The 17,544-nt window shown below is 49.7% G+C and overlaps 1 protein-coding gene across 2 annotated transcripts in view; it reads right to left on the bottom strand.

The window, feature by feature from the left end:
* The window catches only part of JPH3 (junctophilin 3), a 93,481-nt gene that overhangs the window by 53,738 nt on the left and 22,199 nt on the right, over positions 1-17,544 (bottom strand). For both annotated transcript variants that reach the window (XR_002123073.1, XM_019635091.1), the window contains exon 2: positions 3,010-3,787. Coding sequence is in view for 1 of the 2 variants with exons in the window: in XM_019635091.1 (XP_019490636.1) it covers positions 3,010-3,787 (778 nt within the window). In the remaining variant the exon portion in view is untranslated. The remainder of the gene's footprint in view (positions 1-3,009; positions 3,788-17,544) is intronic.

The following is a 17,544-nucleotide window of genomic DNA, read 5'->3' as shown; positions in this document are numbered from 1 at the left end:
TGCAGACACGCCTACCTCCCCACAAGGCTGGTGGGAGCTGAAGGGTGAGGGAGAGCCAGCATGGCTCAGGGGAGATTGGGAGGGGGACAACGGAGCACACTGGGCCCCACACAAGCTGAAGGCTCCATGTGTTGTTCCATCCCATCCTTCTATGGGAAACCTGGCCCAGAGAGGGTAAGCACCTTCCCCGGGTAACTCAGCAGTGATTGGCCCAGGCTGGACAAGGGTTTGCAGGTTCAGTGAGCCTAGGCTCTGAGAAGCGGTTCCAGATGCTGCCTAAGGTCTGCCCTCCTCTCAGACACATTTTAAATGCCAGGCTCTGTGATTTTGAACATCCATGACCTAGGAGACCCACCTAGGAAGAGATGGAGGCGACAAGCGGGTTACATACCCCACCCCTGGCACTGCACAGGTCCAGGCTATGCATCGCCCCTCCCACAGCACCCAAGTCCCTGTGTGTGTCTGAATGCGTGTGTATGTGAGTATGAATGAGTGGTGCGTGTGTGTTATGAGTGCACGTGCACATGTGAGTGAGTTGTGTGTGGGGTATGTGTAAATGTATGCGTGTACAGAGTGGGACACTTTGGTCAGCCAGCCCCATTCTCACAAAGGGGCTGGACTCCAAAACCCCAAACGTAGCAGGCATATGTAACCAGGAACCCACTTTACCCCTCCCTGAGCACCTGCCCAGGTGCCTGTCACACCTGTGATGGGACAATCCTCTCGGTTGCACACTGATCAATCCCTCTGCCCTCCTTCCCATGGTCCTCCCTCCATTAAGTAACACACTGGCAGAGGCCTCACCAGGGTGCACCGAACCTGGCTGGCCAATACCCCACAGGTCCTAGGCTGCCCCAACTTCTTTACACCCCTCTTGCACTCCAGGCCCTCTCCCAGTCCCTGCTTCTCATAAAAGGCCCCACACTCCCCTCCCTACCCAGAGGGGCGGGAAGGCCCCAGGCACAGGATGGAACTGTCATCACTCCAGTTGTCAGGCCTTCACAGCAGGTGAGCACCATTATTCCTGTCACAGATGAGGAGGCTAAGGCTCCTGGGTGGCGCTCCCTGGGTGTGCTGACTCTGAGCTTTGCCCACACCACGGCTTTGGCTCCTTAATGGGAATCAGCGCGCCGTCCCCCCGCCCCAAATTTCTGTGGGATTTGTCAGAAAACTCCTCAGTCCTAAAAAGTTCACCTGGTCATTGGACTCTAAAATAAAGTCAGTTTCGTGGAAGGTTGTCCACTGAATCCTTGTGCTTTTGCCTCCCAGACCCTTGGCCGAGAACAACCTATAGGCCAGATGGAAGCTGCCATGAGCACCCCAAATCTTTGATAATGCCATGCCCTACCCTGTAACTGCTTCTTGTCCACTGAAGCCAGCCAAACGACCAAACATAATACAAAAGGTATATTAAAAAAAAAAAGCAAACATTGAATGGAAGGGAATATGCCAAGATGCCAGCAAGAGTCTCTGGTGACATATTAGACCAGACCTAATGTCGCTTTTCTCCGTTTACATTCTATTTTCCAATTTTTCTATATGGAGCAAGTATTACATTTATAATGGAAAAAATAACTATTGAACCTAATTTGATCTGAAAATACTAGGTGAGTAGTCATAAATGTGGCTCGTGTTTATTTCGGTGCCTGAACATTTCTGGGGGAGTAGAGAGGGGGCGGACAGAGCAATTTTGGACCTCGGTGTTCAGGTATAGTAATGCCATTTTTCTTTCGGCTTCTTGGAATGGATTTCGCTTCCCTCTAAAACCTCAGATGCTGTGAGTGGCAGATATTCTGCCAACAAACTACAGCCACCATTTTTATTCTTTCACTGTGGCTCAAAGGTCATGGAAACCCAGAACCAAATGGGCTAAAATTTTAATTAAGTGACAAGGTTGAAAAGGCCTGAGCATAACTGAGCTGGGAGTTTTCCTGGAATAACTCCAGGCCTGCCCCTGGCTGGGAATACAGAATCATCCAGAAAGATGCTAGGGCCTGTCATCCTGGATGTCTCCTGCCTGGGCAGCCTGAAGGACCTAAAGCAGTCCCCAGACCCCTGTCCCAAGCCCCAAGGCTCTCAGGGAAGACCCTGAGGGCCTTACTGTGACCCGCAAAAGCAGACAGATGGCGGAAGCTCCCAGTTAGAACCCAGGAGCATGGCCGCTTAGGGGGCACTAGGCTTTTAACATGGCAACTTCCTTCAACCTGCGGCAGGCGCCTGCCATGTTCTGGCTGTCCGCAGCCTCCCACAGCCTAGCCCGGACCAGATCCAGGCTCAGGCACTTACCTCCGCAGTTTCCAGGAATCCAGACCCTGGGTCCCCCTCTTGCAGCTCCGAAGCCCTCATCCCAGCACCAACACTAAAGATACCTTGAAATCCAACATGGCACCCACCAACAGTCAACTCTGGACCCGCTGCTTAGGGCCCAGTAGCCCTGCTGACCCTAAACCCAGGAAGTCCTGCATCCATTCAGAACAGCTGTTGACCCACAGCACGATGTCTTGCACAAACCCTTGCCCAGTGCCCACAGCTGATCTGTCAGGTTGGTGCCATCTCCCAGGCCTATGGACAATCTGGGCTGCAGGCTGGTGTGGCCAGGGAAGCTTACACCCTCCTCCCACATCCCAGCAATGCCGGGCGCTCACTCCATGCCCACCTGGGAGTGTCGCCTCAGTGGCATCACACCTTTGTCTTAAGCGGGCAGCTGTCCAAAGCATTTTACCAGCAAAACAGCCCACTGTCTTTATCTGTCAATATTTTATGTGAAACACAGCATAAAAAAACAGACAAAAGAGATACTGCTCTGTTTGAGGAGAGGCTGTAGCAGCCAGATCGACCATTTCCTTGCCCCACCTCTGAGACCTCCTGAGGAACCCCAGGGTTCCACGGGGCACAGTTTGAGAAACGCCAGTGTAGGCCTCCAGCTGGATCGCATTGACCAGATCAGGCCTGGCTCCGCCACCCAGAAGCCGCCCTGCCCCTCCCCTGCCCCACCCTTCACCCTCCTACCTGGAGGCCGCGATCTCCGCCTTCTGCTTGGCAACGGTGGCCGCCCGCTCGGCCGCCTCCACAGCCCGGTCCACCTTCTCGCGGATCTTGCTGGCGCGCAGCGGGATGAGGTTCTTGCGCTTGCCGCTCACTAGGATGTTCTGCTTGTATTTGCCCTCCTCCTTGGTCCCGTCGGGAAAGGTCATGCAGCCGTAGCCATGCCGCCGGTTGCTGGCCCACTCGCCCTCGTACTTGAGCCCGTCCGAGCGCTGGCTCACGCCGAAGCCTGCGCGCTTGTCGTTCTTCCACTCGCCCACGTAGGTCTCGGTGGTGGTGGCGTCGATGTCGTCCTCGATGACCGACAGCTCGGCCTCGCCCTCGCCCAGGCTGATGGTGGAGTGGATGTCGCTGGCCGTGGAGCTGACCGTGCTCATGCCGGCCTCGCTGCGGAAGGAGCTCTGCTTGCTGCGCTGGCTGGCCAGGCTGCTCTTGGACTCGGACTTGCGCAGCTTCAGCCCGCTCAGCAGGGAGCGCCGGAACAGCCCCTTCTTCTTGCCCTTGAGGATCTCAGAGTCGCTGTGGGCCACGAGCACGAAGCCCCCCCGGGACACGGCCGGGGAGCCGGCCACCGCCGGGGAGGCGTCGGGGTGCAGGGCCGTGCCATTGGTGTGCTCACTGCGCAGGGAGTTGATGGATGTCCTCAAGGGCGAGCGGATGACTGCCGCCATGCCGTAGGGGACACTCTGTCGCACACCATAGCCTTGGCGCATGCCACCAACCCACTGGCCCTGGTAGGTCCCTGCGGAGACAAAGGAGAGAGGGTGAGCTCCCGGGAGGGTGACGGGAGTGGCACTTGACACGGCGGACGGAACCTCCACAGTCCTCTCTGTCTTGGGGCAACTCGGTGAGGTTAACAGTGAGGCAGATCTACCATGGAGTGTTTGTATGGTTTTTGTCACCGGTGGTGGTTTTTAAAGACACGTCCCTCCTGCTTCCCACGGTTGAATATCGTTCCCTCTCTTAGAAGTTGGGGAGAGGGAAGGGAGGCCTAGGAGTCTGTGATGTATAGTTAGAGTCAAGAGTGAATTGGAGAGCTTCCCCTGCACATGCGCAGAAGGCCAACCCAGAGAAGACCAAGGAGGGATGCAGTGAAGAAGAAAAAAGGAGCACATCCTGGGTGCATGGCAGCTACAGGGACACAGAGCTGGGCTACACACTGGGTACTGAAGAGGCTGTCTCTGGAGGTGGTAAGTTCCCCACTGCTGGAGGTAATCAAAAAAGCGTTTGGAAGAGCACTCAGTGGGGACACTTCAACTGCATGGGGACCTTACGTGCTTGGGGGACCTTAAGGAATTGAAATTGGCAGACCTGATAGCCCCAAAAGAATCAAAAGCAGATACTTGAAGAGATATTTGTACACCTGTGTTCGTAGCAGCCTTATTCACAATAGCCAACAGGTGGAAACAACCCAAGTGTCCATCGACGCATAAATGGATTAACCAAATGGGGTCCGTCCACACAATGGAATCTTACTCAGCCCTAAAAAGGGAGGATATTCTGGCACATGCTACAACATGGATGAACCTGGAGGACATTATGCTAAGGGAAATAAGCCAGTCACAAAAGGGCAAGTACTGTATGATTCCATTTATATGAGGTGTCTAGAATAGTTAAATTCATAAAGAGAGAAAGTAGAATGGTGAGTGTCGGGGGCTGGGGGTAGGGAGAAATGGGGAGTTGTTTAGTGGAAACCGAGTTTCTGTTTGAGGTGATGGAAAAGTTTTGAAACTAGATAGAGGTGATGGCTGCATAACATTGTGAATGTAATTAATGCCACTGAACTGTGCTCTTAAAAGTGGCAAATTTTATCTTATCCATCTATATCTTAACATAATAAAATAAAAAGGAAAAAAATCAGCAAAACTGGGCTCATAGTTTTGCTCTACTTATAGGCTGTGTGACTTTAGGCAAGTTTCTGGACCTCTCTGTCCCTCTGTTTCCTCATGTATAACAGAAGGAGTCTAAAACTCCTCATCCCATAGGTGGCTGTGAGAATTAAATCCCTCAGTATGGTGCCCAACACAAAGTAAGCCCCCACCTGCATCTGTCCTTCGTGTTATTAGAGTTATTAGGAGGCCTCAGAAGGCACCAAGGAGGGGACACTCCACCTGGTAAGGGCCTTTGGGTGGAATGTGGGGGTGCGGAGTGGGGGGAGTCTGTCCCATCGCTCTTCCTTCCAACTCCCTGGAGCAGAGGCTGCATACCAGAGGTTCGGAGGCTGAAACTTGCCAACGTACAGGTTTTATTGGTCCCACACAGCCTTTTTATAACACACTGGAATTAATTGCCAACATTTCACAATCAAGAGATTTCACATAAATATTCAGGCCTCTTGATGCTCCTAAAAAAATCACAAGATATGCCAACTCACAAGAGATGGCAAAATGGACCGGAGTCCTACAGCAGCTGCTTCCTCTAGATAGGCGCAGCGCATCCAGGTGGCTCCGCTACTCCCTACTGTCTCTCACCTGGGCCATCCTCACTTACATGCCCTGCACTGGAGGTAAAATCCAAATTAAGTGTGGCATCCAAATACACCCTCCCAAATGATCTCAGTCATTGATCTGTCACCATTCTCCACTCCCATCACCCCCAACCCCAAAGTCAGAACCAGTCCTGACCACTCATGGACCTTTTTGTCTCTGAGACCTCACCCACACCGCCTGTCCTTACTCAAAATCCCCACCCCTACCATTCAAATCCCGCCCAATCCAGCCCAGATCACGCCTCCTCCTCAGGAACAGCTGGGAGCACTCCAGCCCACAATGCTCCCCAACCAGGACCCACTGCGTCGGGGCCCGTGTCCGACACTCCGTGTGGACTCAGGAGAGTGCCTGGGTCCTTCCACCTTTTCAGAACGCATCCTCCCTGCTCAACCAGATGACAAGCTCCACGGGGGAATGGGCTTCCAGTTCTAGACACCTCATTCTCCACATGACAAGTGCCCAGCCCTGGGAGGAGGATGTGCCAATGGCCTGGGATTGGCCGGGACAAAGAACCTGAGAGCCTTCTGCTCCAGCAGAAAGCAGCCTGTCCATTTAGAAAGTGACCCACGACCCAGGTATTCTCTAGGAGCACAGCCTGAAACTGGCATCCCTGTGAATGTGATTTGTTGGGGAAGGGGGTGAGGAGGCAGGAGGTGGTGGTCTCAGCTGGACACACACTTCAGCCTGATCACATGGGAAGCACCGTGGAATGTGTCCCACCTGAGGCAAGGGGTCAGACTTCTGTACCCCCAAGCTGTGGTTGGGGGCTACTGGGTGAGGCAGCTAAGGCAGGGAGGAGGCCCACTGCCATCAACGCCGGAAGCTACATCAGCAGAGGGAAATACAGAGCACCCACTTCCCTCCTCCCACTCCCGCCCTGACCGAGGGCTTTCCTGCCTCAGGTCACAGGGGCCTGTGCTGGGCAGTGGGCACCTCTCCCCTAGGAGGCTGTGAGCCTGCGTGCCCCACAGCACCCACTGTACCCCTGCCCAGAGTCAGCCAACCTAGCTGTAAGTGGAGGACAGGAAAAGGCAATAGCTGATTCTATGCCACGCAGTATCTCAGTGTGGCTGACACTGGGCAGAGACCACAAGACTTGCATCATTCTGGGGTTATGGAAGGATCCTGGGACTAGACTCTATATAATCCAGTGGCTCCTCGCCTGCCTGGACATGGAGTGGCCTATGGGAAGCAGGCCCTTTAAGAAAACCAGACTGCCGCCTGGACAGTGGCCTCCCGCTGGTCCCCTCAAGCCGGGAATGGGCTGCCACTGTAGGGACTCTCACCCCCAAAATTCACCCCCGGCTTACTGCCCCTTCTACTTGTGGGTTGGGTATGGGGTTATCAGATAAAACACAGGCTGCCCAGTTACATCTGAGTTTCACATGAACTAATAATTTTTTAGGGACACTGCATGGGACATACTTACACTAGAAACGATCAGACTGGTGATCTGAAATGCAAATTTAACTGGGCATCCTACGTTTTTTGCTACATCTGCTTACCCAGGTTGGGACCTGTCAAGATGGCACCCCAGGTTTCGCCGAGGCAGGGGTGCTAGGGATGGCAGCCCCCCTCCCAAACTGAGGATCCCCCTGCAAAGGAAGGAGACTAGCCACCCCACCCCCAGCACCTCTGCTGCCTCTCAAGGGAGGCTGGGCTTACAGATGAGGGTGGAAAGAATGAAGACATAACGGACAAACAAAATGGGGTCTCATCCATACAAAGGAGCATCGTTCAGCCTTAAAAAGGAAGGAAATCCTGACATATGCTACCACACGGATGGATCTTGAGTACGTTATGCTCAGCAAAACAAGCCAGTCACAAAAAGACAAAAAACTGTATGATTCCATTTACACGAGGCCCCTAGAGGAGTCAAATTCAGAGACAGAAAGTAGTGGTTGCCAGGGGCTGGGGGAGGGGAATGGGGGGGTCAGTGTTTAACGGGGACAGACTTTCACTTTGGAAAGGCGGACAAGTTCTGGAGATGGATGGTGGTGATGGTTGTACAACAATGTGATTGTGCTTAATGCCACTGAAGGATGCACCAAAAAGTGGTTAAGACAGTAAATTTCACGTTATGTGTGTTCTGTCACAATTTAACACAAGAAGTGAAGGCGCTCCCAGGAGGAGCTTCACGCAAGGCTGGTGGAGGCCGTGAGGCACCCCTAGGGGCTCGTGGGAGAGTTAGGAGCAGAATGTGGTCCCCAGCTCCACACTTTCTGGATCTGTGACCTTGGGAACATGCTTTCACTTCCCTGTGCGTCAGCTTCCTCATCTGTACAAGGATGGGGAAGGTGGTTGTCCGGATAAAATGAGGTAATTGATGTAAAGTGCCGGCCTGTTGTTAATACTCAGTTACTTATTAATCGTTGTCATCAAAACCTTAAGGAGGAAATAGCCCCTCACTCCACAGGCGAGGAAACTAAGGCTCAGAGAGGGGCTGTGGCCCACCCAAGGCAAACACAGCCAGAAAGTGGAAGGGGCAGGATTTGAACCCAGGGCCTGAGGCAGAGTCTGGAACCAGGCCTCACCGGCCTTCCACACCGCACCATCCCTCGACCGCCCCTCCAAGGCTAATCTCAGTCCTGTGCTCAGTGCTCTTCTGCCCACTCAGCCTTGGGGCAGGGGCGGGGGCGCTGCCAGGCTGGGAACCACATGTTGAGTCCTAAGAGATTTTCAGGCAGAACCTCCCACATTTCTTCCCTTGGATAAAGGGGCGATAAAGGGGAGGTTCGGGAAGTGGGTCTCCCTGTGCCCAATCACTGAGTCCACACAACTGTTCTACTGGCTGGATACCATCATTTCTGTCTTCCGGATGCGGAAGCACAGAGATTATCGTATAAAAGACCAAAGGCAAAGATTCGCTTGTTCCACAATGGTTCCAGATCCGAGGTTCGGGCTGTGCCTCCCACTCTCCCTGAGCTCCCGTGTCCTGCCACCCTGGCCTTCCACAAAGCCACCCAACCGTGTCCTTGAGGAGAGCAACGACCAGGACAAACCACAGCCTCTCTGAGCTTGTTTCCAGGGAAGCGAGGGCGACCACTCAGCGGCTTATTCCTGAACTCTGTGACTTTGGAGAGCCCATAATGGATTAGCTGCCCCTGGGAAGGGTTAAAATATGCACGCAGGGCGTACCCAGGGCCCAGACAAGGGTGATGAGCTAAGAGGAAGCACCTGTACAGCGAGGACCGTGTTTAAAAATATATGTATCACTTCATGTCCTGAACAGGCAAATCCACAGACACAGAAAGCAGACTGGGGCTGGGGGAAGGGGAATGGGAGTGACTGCTCATGGGAACAGGGCCTCCCTTTGGGGTGATGAAAATGGTTTAAAACTAGGTAGAAGTGGTGGTTGCACGAAATACACTAAATCGCCAGAACTGTTCACTTTAAAATGGTCACTTTTACATTACATGGATTTCATATTCGTATTTCAAAACAGATATAACGATGGGTAGCCGAGAAGTAAATGGAAGCACAGTGAAAAAAAATTATATACAAATAATTTCAAATTCCCAAAATTAGACAAAAGAAGAGCTGATCAAGTTCTAAGGGGGTTTTGAGAGGAGAACCAGGGATGTGGGCTTTAAAACAAACCCCTGTGGTCAACCAGGTCTTTCTGGGGTGACTAGTCTAGAGGTGCTGGTGCCCTGAGAGAGCAGAGCCCCACAACCTGGGGGACCTCGCTTCACTTCTCAGACCTCGGTTTATTCCCCCTGTGAAGTGGGGCTGATAACTGTACCCACCCGCTAGGTTCAAATTCTACAACATACGCACATACAGCATTGGGCGTGACAGGGGCGGCTAAGCCTTCCTGGCCCAGAGTTTGCAGTCTTGTTGTATTTGTATTTTCGCCCCTAGTGGGAACACATCTCTGATTTCATAACTGACGTCACTAAGAAAATGGATTTCGATACACAGAAACACTCTCCAAATCAGCTCCGCTATGACTGGCCCGGGCGGCTCGGCCTCATGGCTCCACAGCAAAGGGCAGTAAAGGGCCAGAGGGCGTGCCGGCCAGCTCAGCGAGGCGATGGCCAGCAGCCAGGCGACGATGCCTCTGAAAGGGAGGCTGTCGGGCAGCCACTGCCCACCCCCACTGGGCCTCTTCTCTCACCAAAGTCCTTCTTTTTCTCTTTCTTTCTCTCCTCCCTCACCCCATCTCTCTCTCTCTCTCTCTCTCTCTCTCTCTCTCTCTCTCTCTCTCTCTCTCTCTCTCTCCACTCCTCTCTATTTCTCTCTCTCTCGTTGGGGTTTGTGGAGGGCCCCATCGCCCAGAACACCACCATGACCTGGACAGGAGATCTGAACGGACTCATGTGAGCAAACAAACCTCCCCAAACCTCGCCCATCAATGCCAACTAGAATGATCCGGATAGCGGGGGAAAGCAGATGAGGGAGACGGGACCACCAGTGGGTTTCACGCTTGAACAGAGTCAGCATTCTCCACCAGGCATGTTAAAACCCCAAGTTTCTAAACCAGTGGGGGGAGCGTCGCCCAAGAATTGGCATTTCTAATGCGCTCTCAGGTGAGTCTGATGCTGTGCTCAGGGGACTCCACTCTGAGGTTCGCTAGACACTCACTCCAGCACCTGGCACAGCACCTGATGGGCACCAGCATTGTCTGGGTCTGAATTTGAACACCAGAGCCCCGGCCAGTGTGCAGCCCAGCTAACGCAGCCCACACTGCTCAGCCAGCTAAGATCCAGCCTCAACCCCAGCTCCTGGCATCTTGGCAGTGTGGACAGTAGGCTCTTGCCAACTTATATGCATCTCTCTAGGGCACCGCATGTCTCACACACTCTTATTTTCCTCCTCTGCAGCCCCCACCCATCAGCGGAAGTTCTGAAGCCTTCATCACGTCCCCAGAGGAGCAGCCTCGTGAAAAACACAGTCTCACTACGTGCCAGAGTCCAGGGCTGGGACAGCATCAACTTGGAGATGCCCACCCAGATGAAATGGCCTCTGGACTCTGCAGCAAGAAGCCCAAGGCATGTGGCAGACTTGGCCACGAGAACCCCATGTTGAACGGCATATCCCCACGAGGGTAACAGACATGAGGAAGCATTGATCAGTACCTCATTATTTCTTCTGCTTCACACTTTAACAAGGAAGTGGTTTTCCCAGAGTTTCTGGACACAAAAAGGTAGAGGGCACTTCATCCAGAGTTAAAAAGACCACCACCACAGCAATTTCACAGAACAAGGGCCAACCCCAGAAAATCCAAGCCAGGCAGGACTCTTGAAATGACTGATGAGGAAGCTACTGTTCCCCAAACATCCCTGAAGATAAGATGAGTCACCTGTTGTGTTTGTATTTAAAAGAGAGAGGGTGGTAGGGGGGAAACCCACATTCCTAGGCCCCAACTCTAACCTACAGAATCAGGATGGTCAGAGAGGACCAAGTAGTTTGTACATGTCACAGCCCCTAGGTGAGTCTTCTCGTGAGGGCATCCCCGGGTATTAAGGATGCGGAGAAGGAAGACCAGGAGGTGGAGTGACTAGTCCAAGGTCACCCAGCTCATGGGCAGCAGAGCCAGGGTAGCAGCATCATAGCACAGGTGGGTGTACCATGTTCTGGAACTGTCCCTCCTTTACACTGTATCCTGGACCTCTCTCTACCTTTTCTACATCATTAATAATGGTGGCAGCTAGTTCAACACATGAACCGTCCCTCCTTTACACTGTATCCTGGACCTCTCTCTACCTTTTCTACATCATTAATAATGGTGGCAGCTAGTTCAACACATGAATGTTCGGTAATTATACAAATTACAAGCCAGCCCTGTCCTGCAGGATAACTTAGGTCGGTCCTCATTTTGTTTTTTTTGGTTTTTTTGTTTGTTTTTTTATTTGATTCTATTTGGGTCCTCATTTTGGATAGCTAATCTTTGTACACAATGTTAAGTTATATCCTTAGGATAAATTCCTAGAATAAACTTGGTTGGTCCAAAGGGAGCTTTTTTTTTTTTTTAAAGGTTTTTGATAAATTACTGTTGGAGAAAAGACCACATAAAAATGACCACTTCTCCCAATTGTCACCCAAACCAGAAAGTCATTTAAAAAAAAAATCTGTTTCAACTGGGCTCTGAAGAATTATAGCTACTGGAATTTATTATGGGATGAACTGTGTTCCCCCCCAATCCATACATTGGAATCCTAAGCCAGGGTTACCTTAGCATGTAACCGTATTTGGAGACACAGTCTTTAAAGAGGTGATTAAAATGAGGTTGTTGGGCAGTGAGCACATGAAAAGATGCTCAGCATCACTGATCATGAGGGACTGCAAACCAAAACCACACTGAGTACCACCTCACACCCACTGGTATGGCTACTAGCAAAACAAACAAACAAAAAAACAAACAAGAAACAGCAAGTGCTGGAGAAGATGTGGAGAACCAAGAAACTGTGTGTCCTGTTGGTGGAAATATCAAATGGTTCAGTCACTGTGGAAAAGTCTGGCAGTTCCTCAAGAAATTAAACACAGCATTACCATATGATCCAGCAGTTCCACTTCTGGGCACACACCCAAAAGAATGGAAAGCAGAGTCTTCAAGAGGTATCTGCACACCTATGTTCGTAGCTGCCCTATTCACAACAGCCAAGAGGTGCAAGCAACCCAAGTGTCCATGTACAGGCAGATGGATAAGCAAAGTGTCCATCCACCCAATGGAGTGTGATTCAGCCTTAAAAAGGAAGGAAATTGTGTAACATGCTACAACACGAATGGACCTTGAGGACATTATGCTAAGGAAAGTAAGCCAGATACAAAAAGACAGTCGCTGATGATTCCACTTACATGAGATCCTTAGAGTAGTACAGAGAGTAGGAAGATGGTGTCAGGGGTTGGGGGGGGGATGGGGAATTGTTGTTTAATAGGTAGAGAGAGGGTGGCCATCTGTAAGCCAAGGAGAGAGGCCCCAGAAGAACCCAATCCTGCCAGTATCTTGAACTGCGAGACAATAAATGTCTGTTGGTTAAGCTCCCCAATCTGCAATATTCTGCTATGGCAGCCCTAGCAAACTAATACGTACAGGATTCTAAGTCTCCAGCCAGGTGCATTAACTATATAAATAAGAAGCATACATTAGGAGGACAAACCCAGTGAAAGGATGAAAACCCAGATTGCTGAGAACACATAAACAATACATTTTAAAAGAGAGCCTTCGTCCCTCCTACAGGACATAGGCAGAAACGTTTCTGGAGAAATAGAACTAAACAATTGCACCCTGGGGACACCAGGCAGAGAAGAAGGTGGGGTGAGGCATGGATCAGACATAGGACTATTAGGAGGAAGTCCTCGGTTCTGAACAGAGATCCTGCCCACATCCCCAGCCAAATCCAGCCGGAATTATTATGCTTAATTATTATTAAGAGACTAAATTGGGCCAGGAGTGAAAGCTGCCACCCACAGAACTTCCAGTCAGCTTTTGGTACCTTACTTTAATAAATGAACAGCCAAGGGTCATCAGACATTTGGAGAGAGCCTCCATCAGGGAAGGGAGAGACCAAAACATACAAATAAATGGGGGGGAAACTGGGGGGAATCATGAAAAATGCAAAGTGTGAAAAAGATATCAAGGAAGCCAGAATTAAATCCTCAGATCAGTTACTGCATCCACGAAATGAGGATCAAATGAAATAAAACAGGAAAAGCCAGAAGAAAAGACAGAGCTCCTGGAAATTGAAAGTATGAGGGCTAAAATAATTTTGGTAAATGAGTTGGAAGAGAAATTCAAGAAAATCGTTCAAAAACTAGAACAAAAAGAAGAGGTGGGCAAAGTAGTGAGAAATAGTAAGAATATTAGAGTCATCCATGAAGCACCCCGTAGGCCCCACATCTATATATTAGGAGCTTCAGAGATCAATGAAGGAAAATTACCAAAGGTATAAAATATGGAAGCATCCTAGAATTGAATGATGTGAGTATCCAGACTGCAGGGACCCTGCACAATAAAGGAAAAAATTCCCATACCAAGACATGACATTGTGAAATTTCAGAATTCCAATGACCAAAGATCCCAAACACTTCCAGGGAAAAGGAAAAATAGACTACACGTGAAGGACTGAGAATCAGAATGGCATGAGACTTCTCAACAGTAACATTGAAACCTAGAAGTCAGTGGAAAATTGACACCCCTGCCCCCGCAGTTGTGAACAAAAATGATATTCAGTCTAGAATTCTATACACAACCAATTTACTAATCAAGTAATCCAGCAATAAAAACTGTATCTTCCATGCATCTTTTCTCAGGAAGATACTGCAGGATGTGTTCCACCAAAATGAGGGAGTAAACCAAGACAGAGGAAGACACAGAGAGATCCAACAGGCAGAGGTGAAGGGGATTTCCAGGAAGCAGACACACATATACACAGAGATACATATCTCTCTACCTATATAATTTCAAGAAAGCAACAAAGGAAAATATACAAATGTATAAACTATATATAATGTACATATGTATAAATTATTTGTAGAGAATCTGGTGGTCTTGTTTATGCAAAAAGCTACATTGTATTCTCCTGAGAATTTTGAAGGTGGAGAACATTATCCAGTGATTTAAAGAAAACTATGCAACTGAAAAAAAATGAGACCGTTACTAACTCAAGTTGTGAATGAAAAGTATACAGAATCAGAGTGCATTGCTTGGCTCAACACGTAAGCAATATTTACACAGTCTTACAGGAGTGAAAAAAACTGACTATGAATTTAACAACAAAAAACATTGTGACATAACAATACTGGAATGGTTAGGGAAGGGAAGAGGAAGATGGTTCCAGAGGACTGAAAATCTTAACCTACTATAGTAGGAAGTCAATAGATAATGGCTAAAAGTGATTGTGACAACCAAGAAACCAGTTAAGTTCATATACGTAGCAACTTGGAGGTAAATCGCTGAAGGCTCAGCGGAATGTGTTAAGAGCTGTAGAACTGGGCCGCAGCAGGTGGAGGGGGCCAGGGTCCTGCTGATGTTTGTTCTAAGTGCTATTTTGTTTTCAGCACAAATTGACATCAAACTAAGGGGCACATACTTTCTTGATACAGATTAAAATTTTTAAAGGGGGATGGGAGGGAAGACACTTTGACGAGAAAATTCTCACAATAGTGATATTATCCTTGTTTTTTTCCAGCTGTGGAAACCAAGGCTCAGAGAAGATCTATGCCTCATGGGGGTGGGGATCTAAACTGGGGTACCCATGTAAAGTCCTGCCCCTCACAGAGGACCCTGGAAGTGAATTCCCAGTCCATGTATTTTGAAGGCTGGTGGGAAAAGCCAGAAAGAGGGGGCAGAGGTGGCAGGCCAGTGGTTTCCTGGGGCGTGGGGGGACACAGAGGAGAAGCTTTCCCTGGGAAGGCCTCAGATACATGCAGAATCGAGGTAGGAAAGTGACCATGAGAGGCCACAAGCATCTCAGGCAGATGACAGTGGTGGCAGCTGCTACTCTATGCCATGGTTCTCCTGGCAGCATCAGCCTCACCTGGGAACTTGTTGAAATGCAGATTCTCAGGCTCACCCAGACCCACTGATACTCTGGGGGTGGGCTGACAAAACCAGAGATGTAACATGCCCTCCAGATGACCTTGACGCCCTTCAAGGTCAAGAACCCAGGTACTCCCATTAGACTCACCTGAGGAATTTTGAAAAATAATCACTGATGCCCGGTCCACCCAGAGTCACAGATTCAATGGGTGAGGGGGTGAGGGGTGAGGCCTGGGTGGCAGAGGTGGTTTTTTTAAATTATTTTTTTCAGTTACAGTTCACATTCAGTGTTATTTTATACTAGTTTCAGGAGTGCAGTATAGTGGTTAGATATTTATATAATTTATGCAGTGATCCCCCCCCCCAATTAGTCTGGCACCATACATAGCTGTTGGAACATTACTGACTATATTCTCTATGCTGTAATTTACATCCCCATGACTATTCTGTAACTACCAATTTGTACTTCTTAATCCCTTCACCTTTTTTACCCAGCTCCCCTACCCCCACCCCTCTGGCAACCATCTATAAGTCTCTTTCTGTTTGTTCATTTATCTTGCTCTTTAGATTCCACACATAAGTAGGGACACACAACAGATGGCCGATAAACATATGAAAAGGTGCTCAACATTACCAATCATCAGAGAAATGCAAATTAAAACCACAATGAGCTATCACCTCACACCTGTCAGAATAGCCATCATCAATAAATCAACCAACAAGTGTTGGCAAGGATGTGGAGAAAAGGGAACCCTCGTGCACTGTTGGTGGGACTGCAAATTGGTGCAGCCACTATGGAAAACAGCGTGGAGCTTCCTCAAAAAATTAAAAATAGAGCTACCTTATAACCCAGCAATTCCACTTCTGGGTATTTACCCGAAGAAATCCAAAACACTAATTCAAAAAGATAGATGCACCTCTATATTCATTGCAGCATTATTTACAATAGCCAAATATGGAAGCACCCTATGTGCCCACCAATAGACAACTGGATAAAGAAGTGGAACATATACACAATGGAATACTACTCGGCCATAAAAAATAAAAACGAAATCTTACCATTTGCGCAACAACATGGATGGACCTAGAGGGTATTATGCGAAAGTGAAGTAAGTCAGATGGCAGAGGGTTTTAAAAGCTCCCAGGTAATCCTCATTTCAGAGCCAACAATCATGTTCTCTTTTACATTGTTTTTTGAGGACCAACAATCCAGTGGCTGAAAAGCTGCCTGTGGGCTCAGCTTCCTTCGTCCCTTCAGGCCGCAGCCTCCATCTCACACTCTCCCAGGAAGCCCACCCTACCAGCCCTCTCTTCGTACAATGGCTGGGGGCTCAGCCTTTGGGCACATGACTCACATTAAGGTAGAGGATTTGTGATACGATTTATGAGCCATCATTGCAGGAAAAGACACACATCCACCCACAAGTACCCACAGCGGCTCCAAGCCTCCCCAAGCCTGTCTCTGGGCCCTCCTGGGACCTCCACAGGCCTCAGTGTCTGGAGTGCTGGCCAGATGACCCTACGGAGTGAGGTGGGGGGAGGGGAAGACAGCCGAGGCCTCTTTGTGGGGCTCCTATTCCCGAGGAACTGGCAGAGGAAGTGAGGGATGTGGGCAGGACACCCACTAGACCCCTTAGGTTCAAGTCCAGCTCCCCCATTAACTGTGAGGCTGGGTGGTTTCCACATGTGTAAATGGTGATAACGGTTTGTAACCTGCAGGGCTGCAATGAACACAGTGACTGGACCTGAGAACCTGGAGGGGCCTGCCAAGAGGGAGTGCTGGGTTCCTGTATGCTCTTTTATCCTCATGGAGCGCCCCAGGTGCCAGTCATCACCTCATGGAGGTCCCCCAGAATCTGTCTTCTCTGAGAAACATGAGATAGGGTTGGGGGCCAGCTTGTCCTGTGATGTCACTTCCTTCCCAGTGACTTCGGATGTACAGTGCTCCATCACTGGTCACCTGTGAGCTTCCTCAAGCCCCCCACCCCCAAGTCTCAGCTTCCTGCAGCATGGGGATAACACCCCCTACTCTAAATGCCCGTTTATTCTCCTAACCAATATCTACTAAGTACCTACTGCCTGCCAGGGGCTGACAATACACATGAAACAAGAGCCTCTTGGATCTGAGATTTAGAGGAAGAGAGAGACATTCCATGAATACCACCACTGTAAAGAAAACTAAAGCTGGGCTTGGGACGGAGGGCGAAAGGGCAGGAATGTGGTTGAGACCATCTGCATCGGTGACACTAAGTGGATCCTGTACCCAGCAGGTTGGATGTTCAACAAATCACTGCTATCTCCATCCCGTTTGGATTTTCTCCAAGCACAGCCTTCACCACATCCAGGACTGGTAAGGACGTCTCAGCTTCCCGGAGTCTCTTTTTAAAAACGAAGCTGACTGGGAATGTAACATGGTGCATACACTTTGAGAAACAGTCTGGCAGTTCCTCAAACAATTAAACATAGAGTGACCATATGTCCTAGCACTGCCACTCCTAGGTATCTACCCAATAAATATGAAAAATA

This window comes from Hipposideros armiger, unplaced genomic scaffold, assembly GCF_001890085.2.
Source record: "Hipposideros armiger isolate ML-2016 unplaced genomic scaffold, ASM189008v1 scaffold_19, whole genome shotgun sequence".
NCBI lineage: Eukaryota > Metazoa > Chordata > Mammalia > Chiroptera > Hipposideridae > Hipposideros > Hipposideros armiger.
This window is presented reverse-complemented; position numbering and strand designations above follow the sequence as displayed.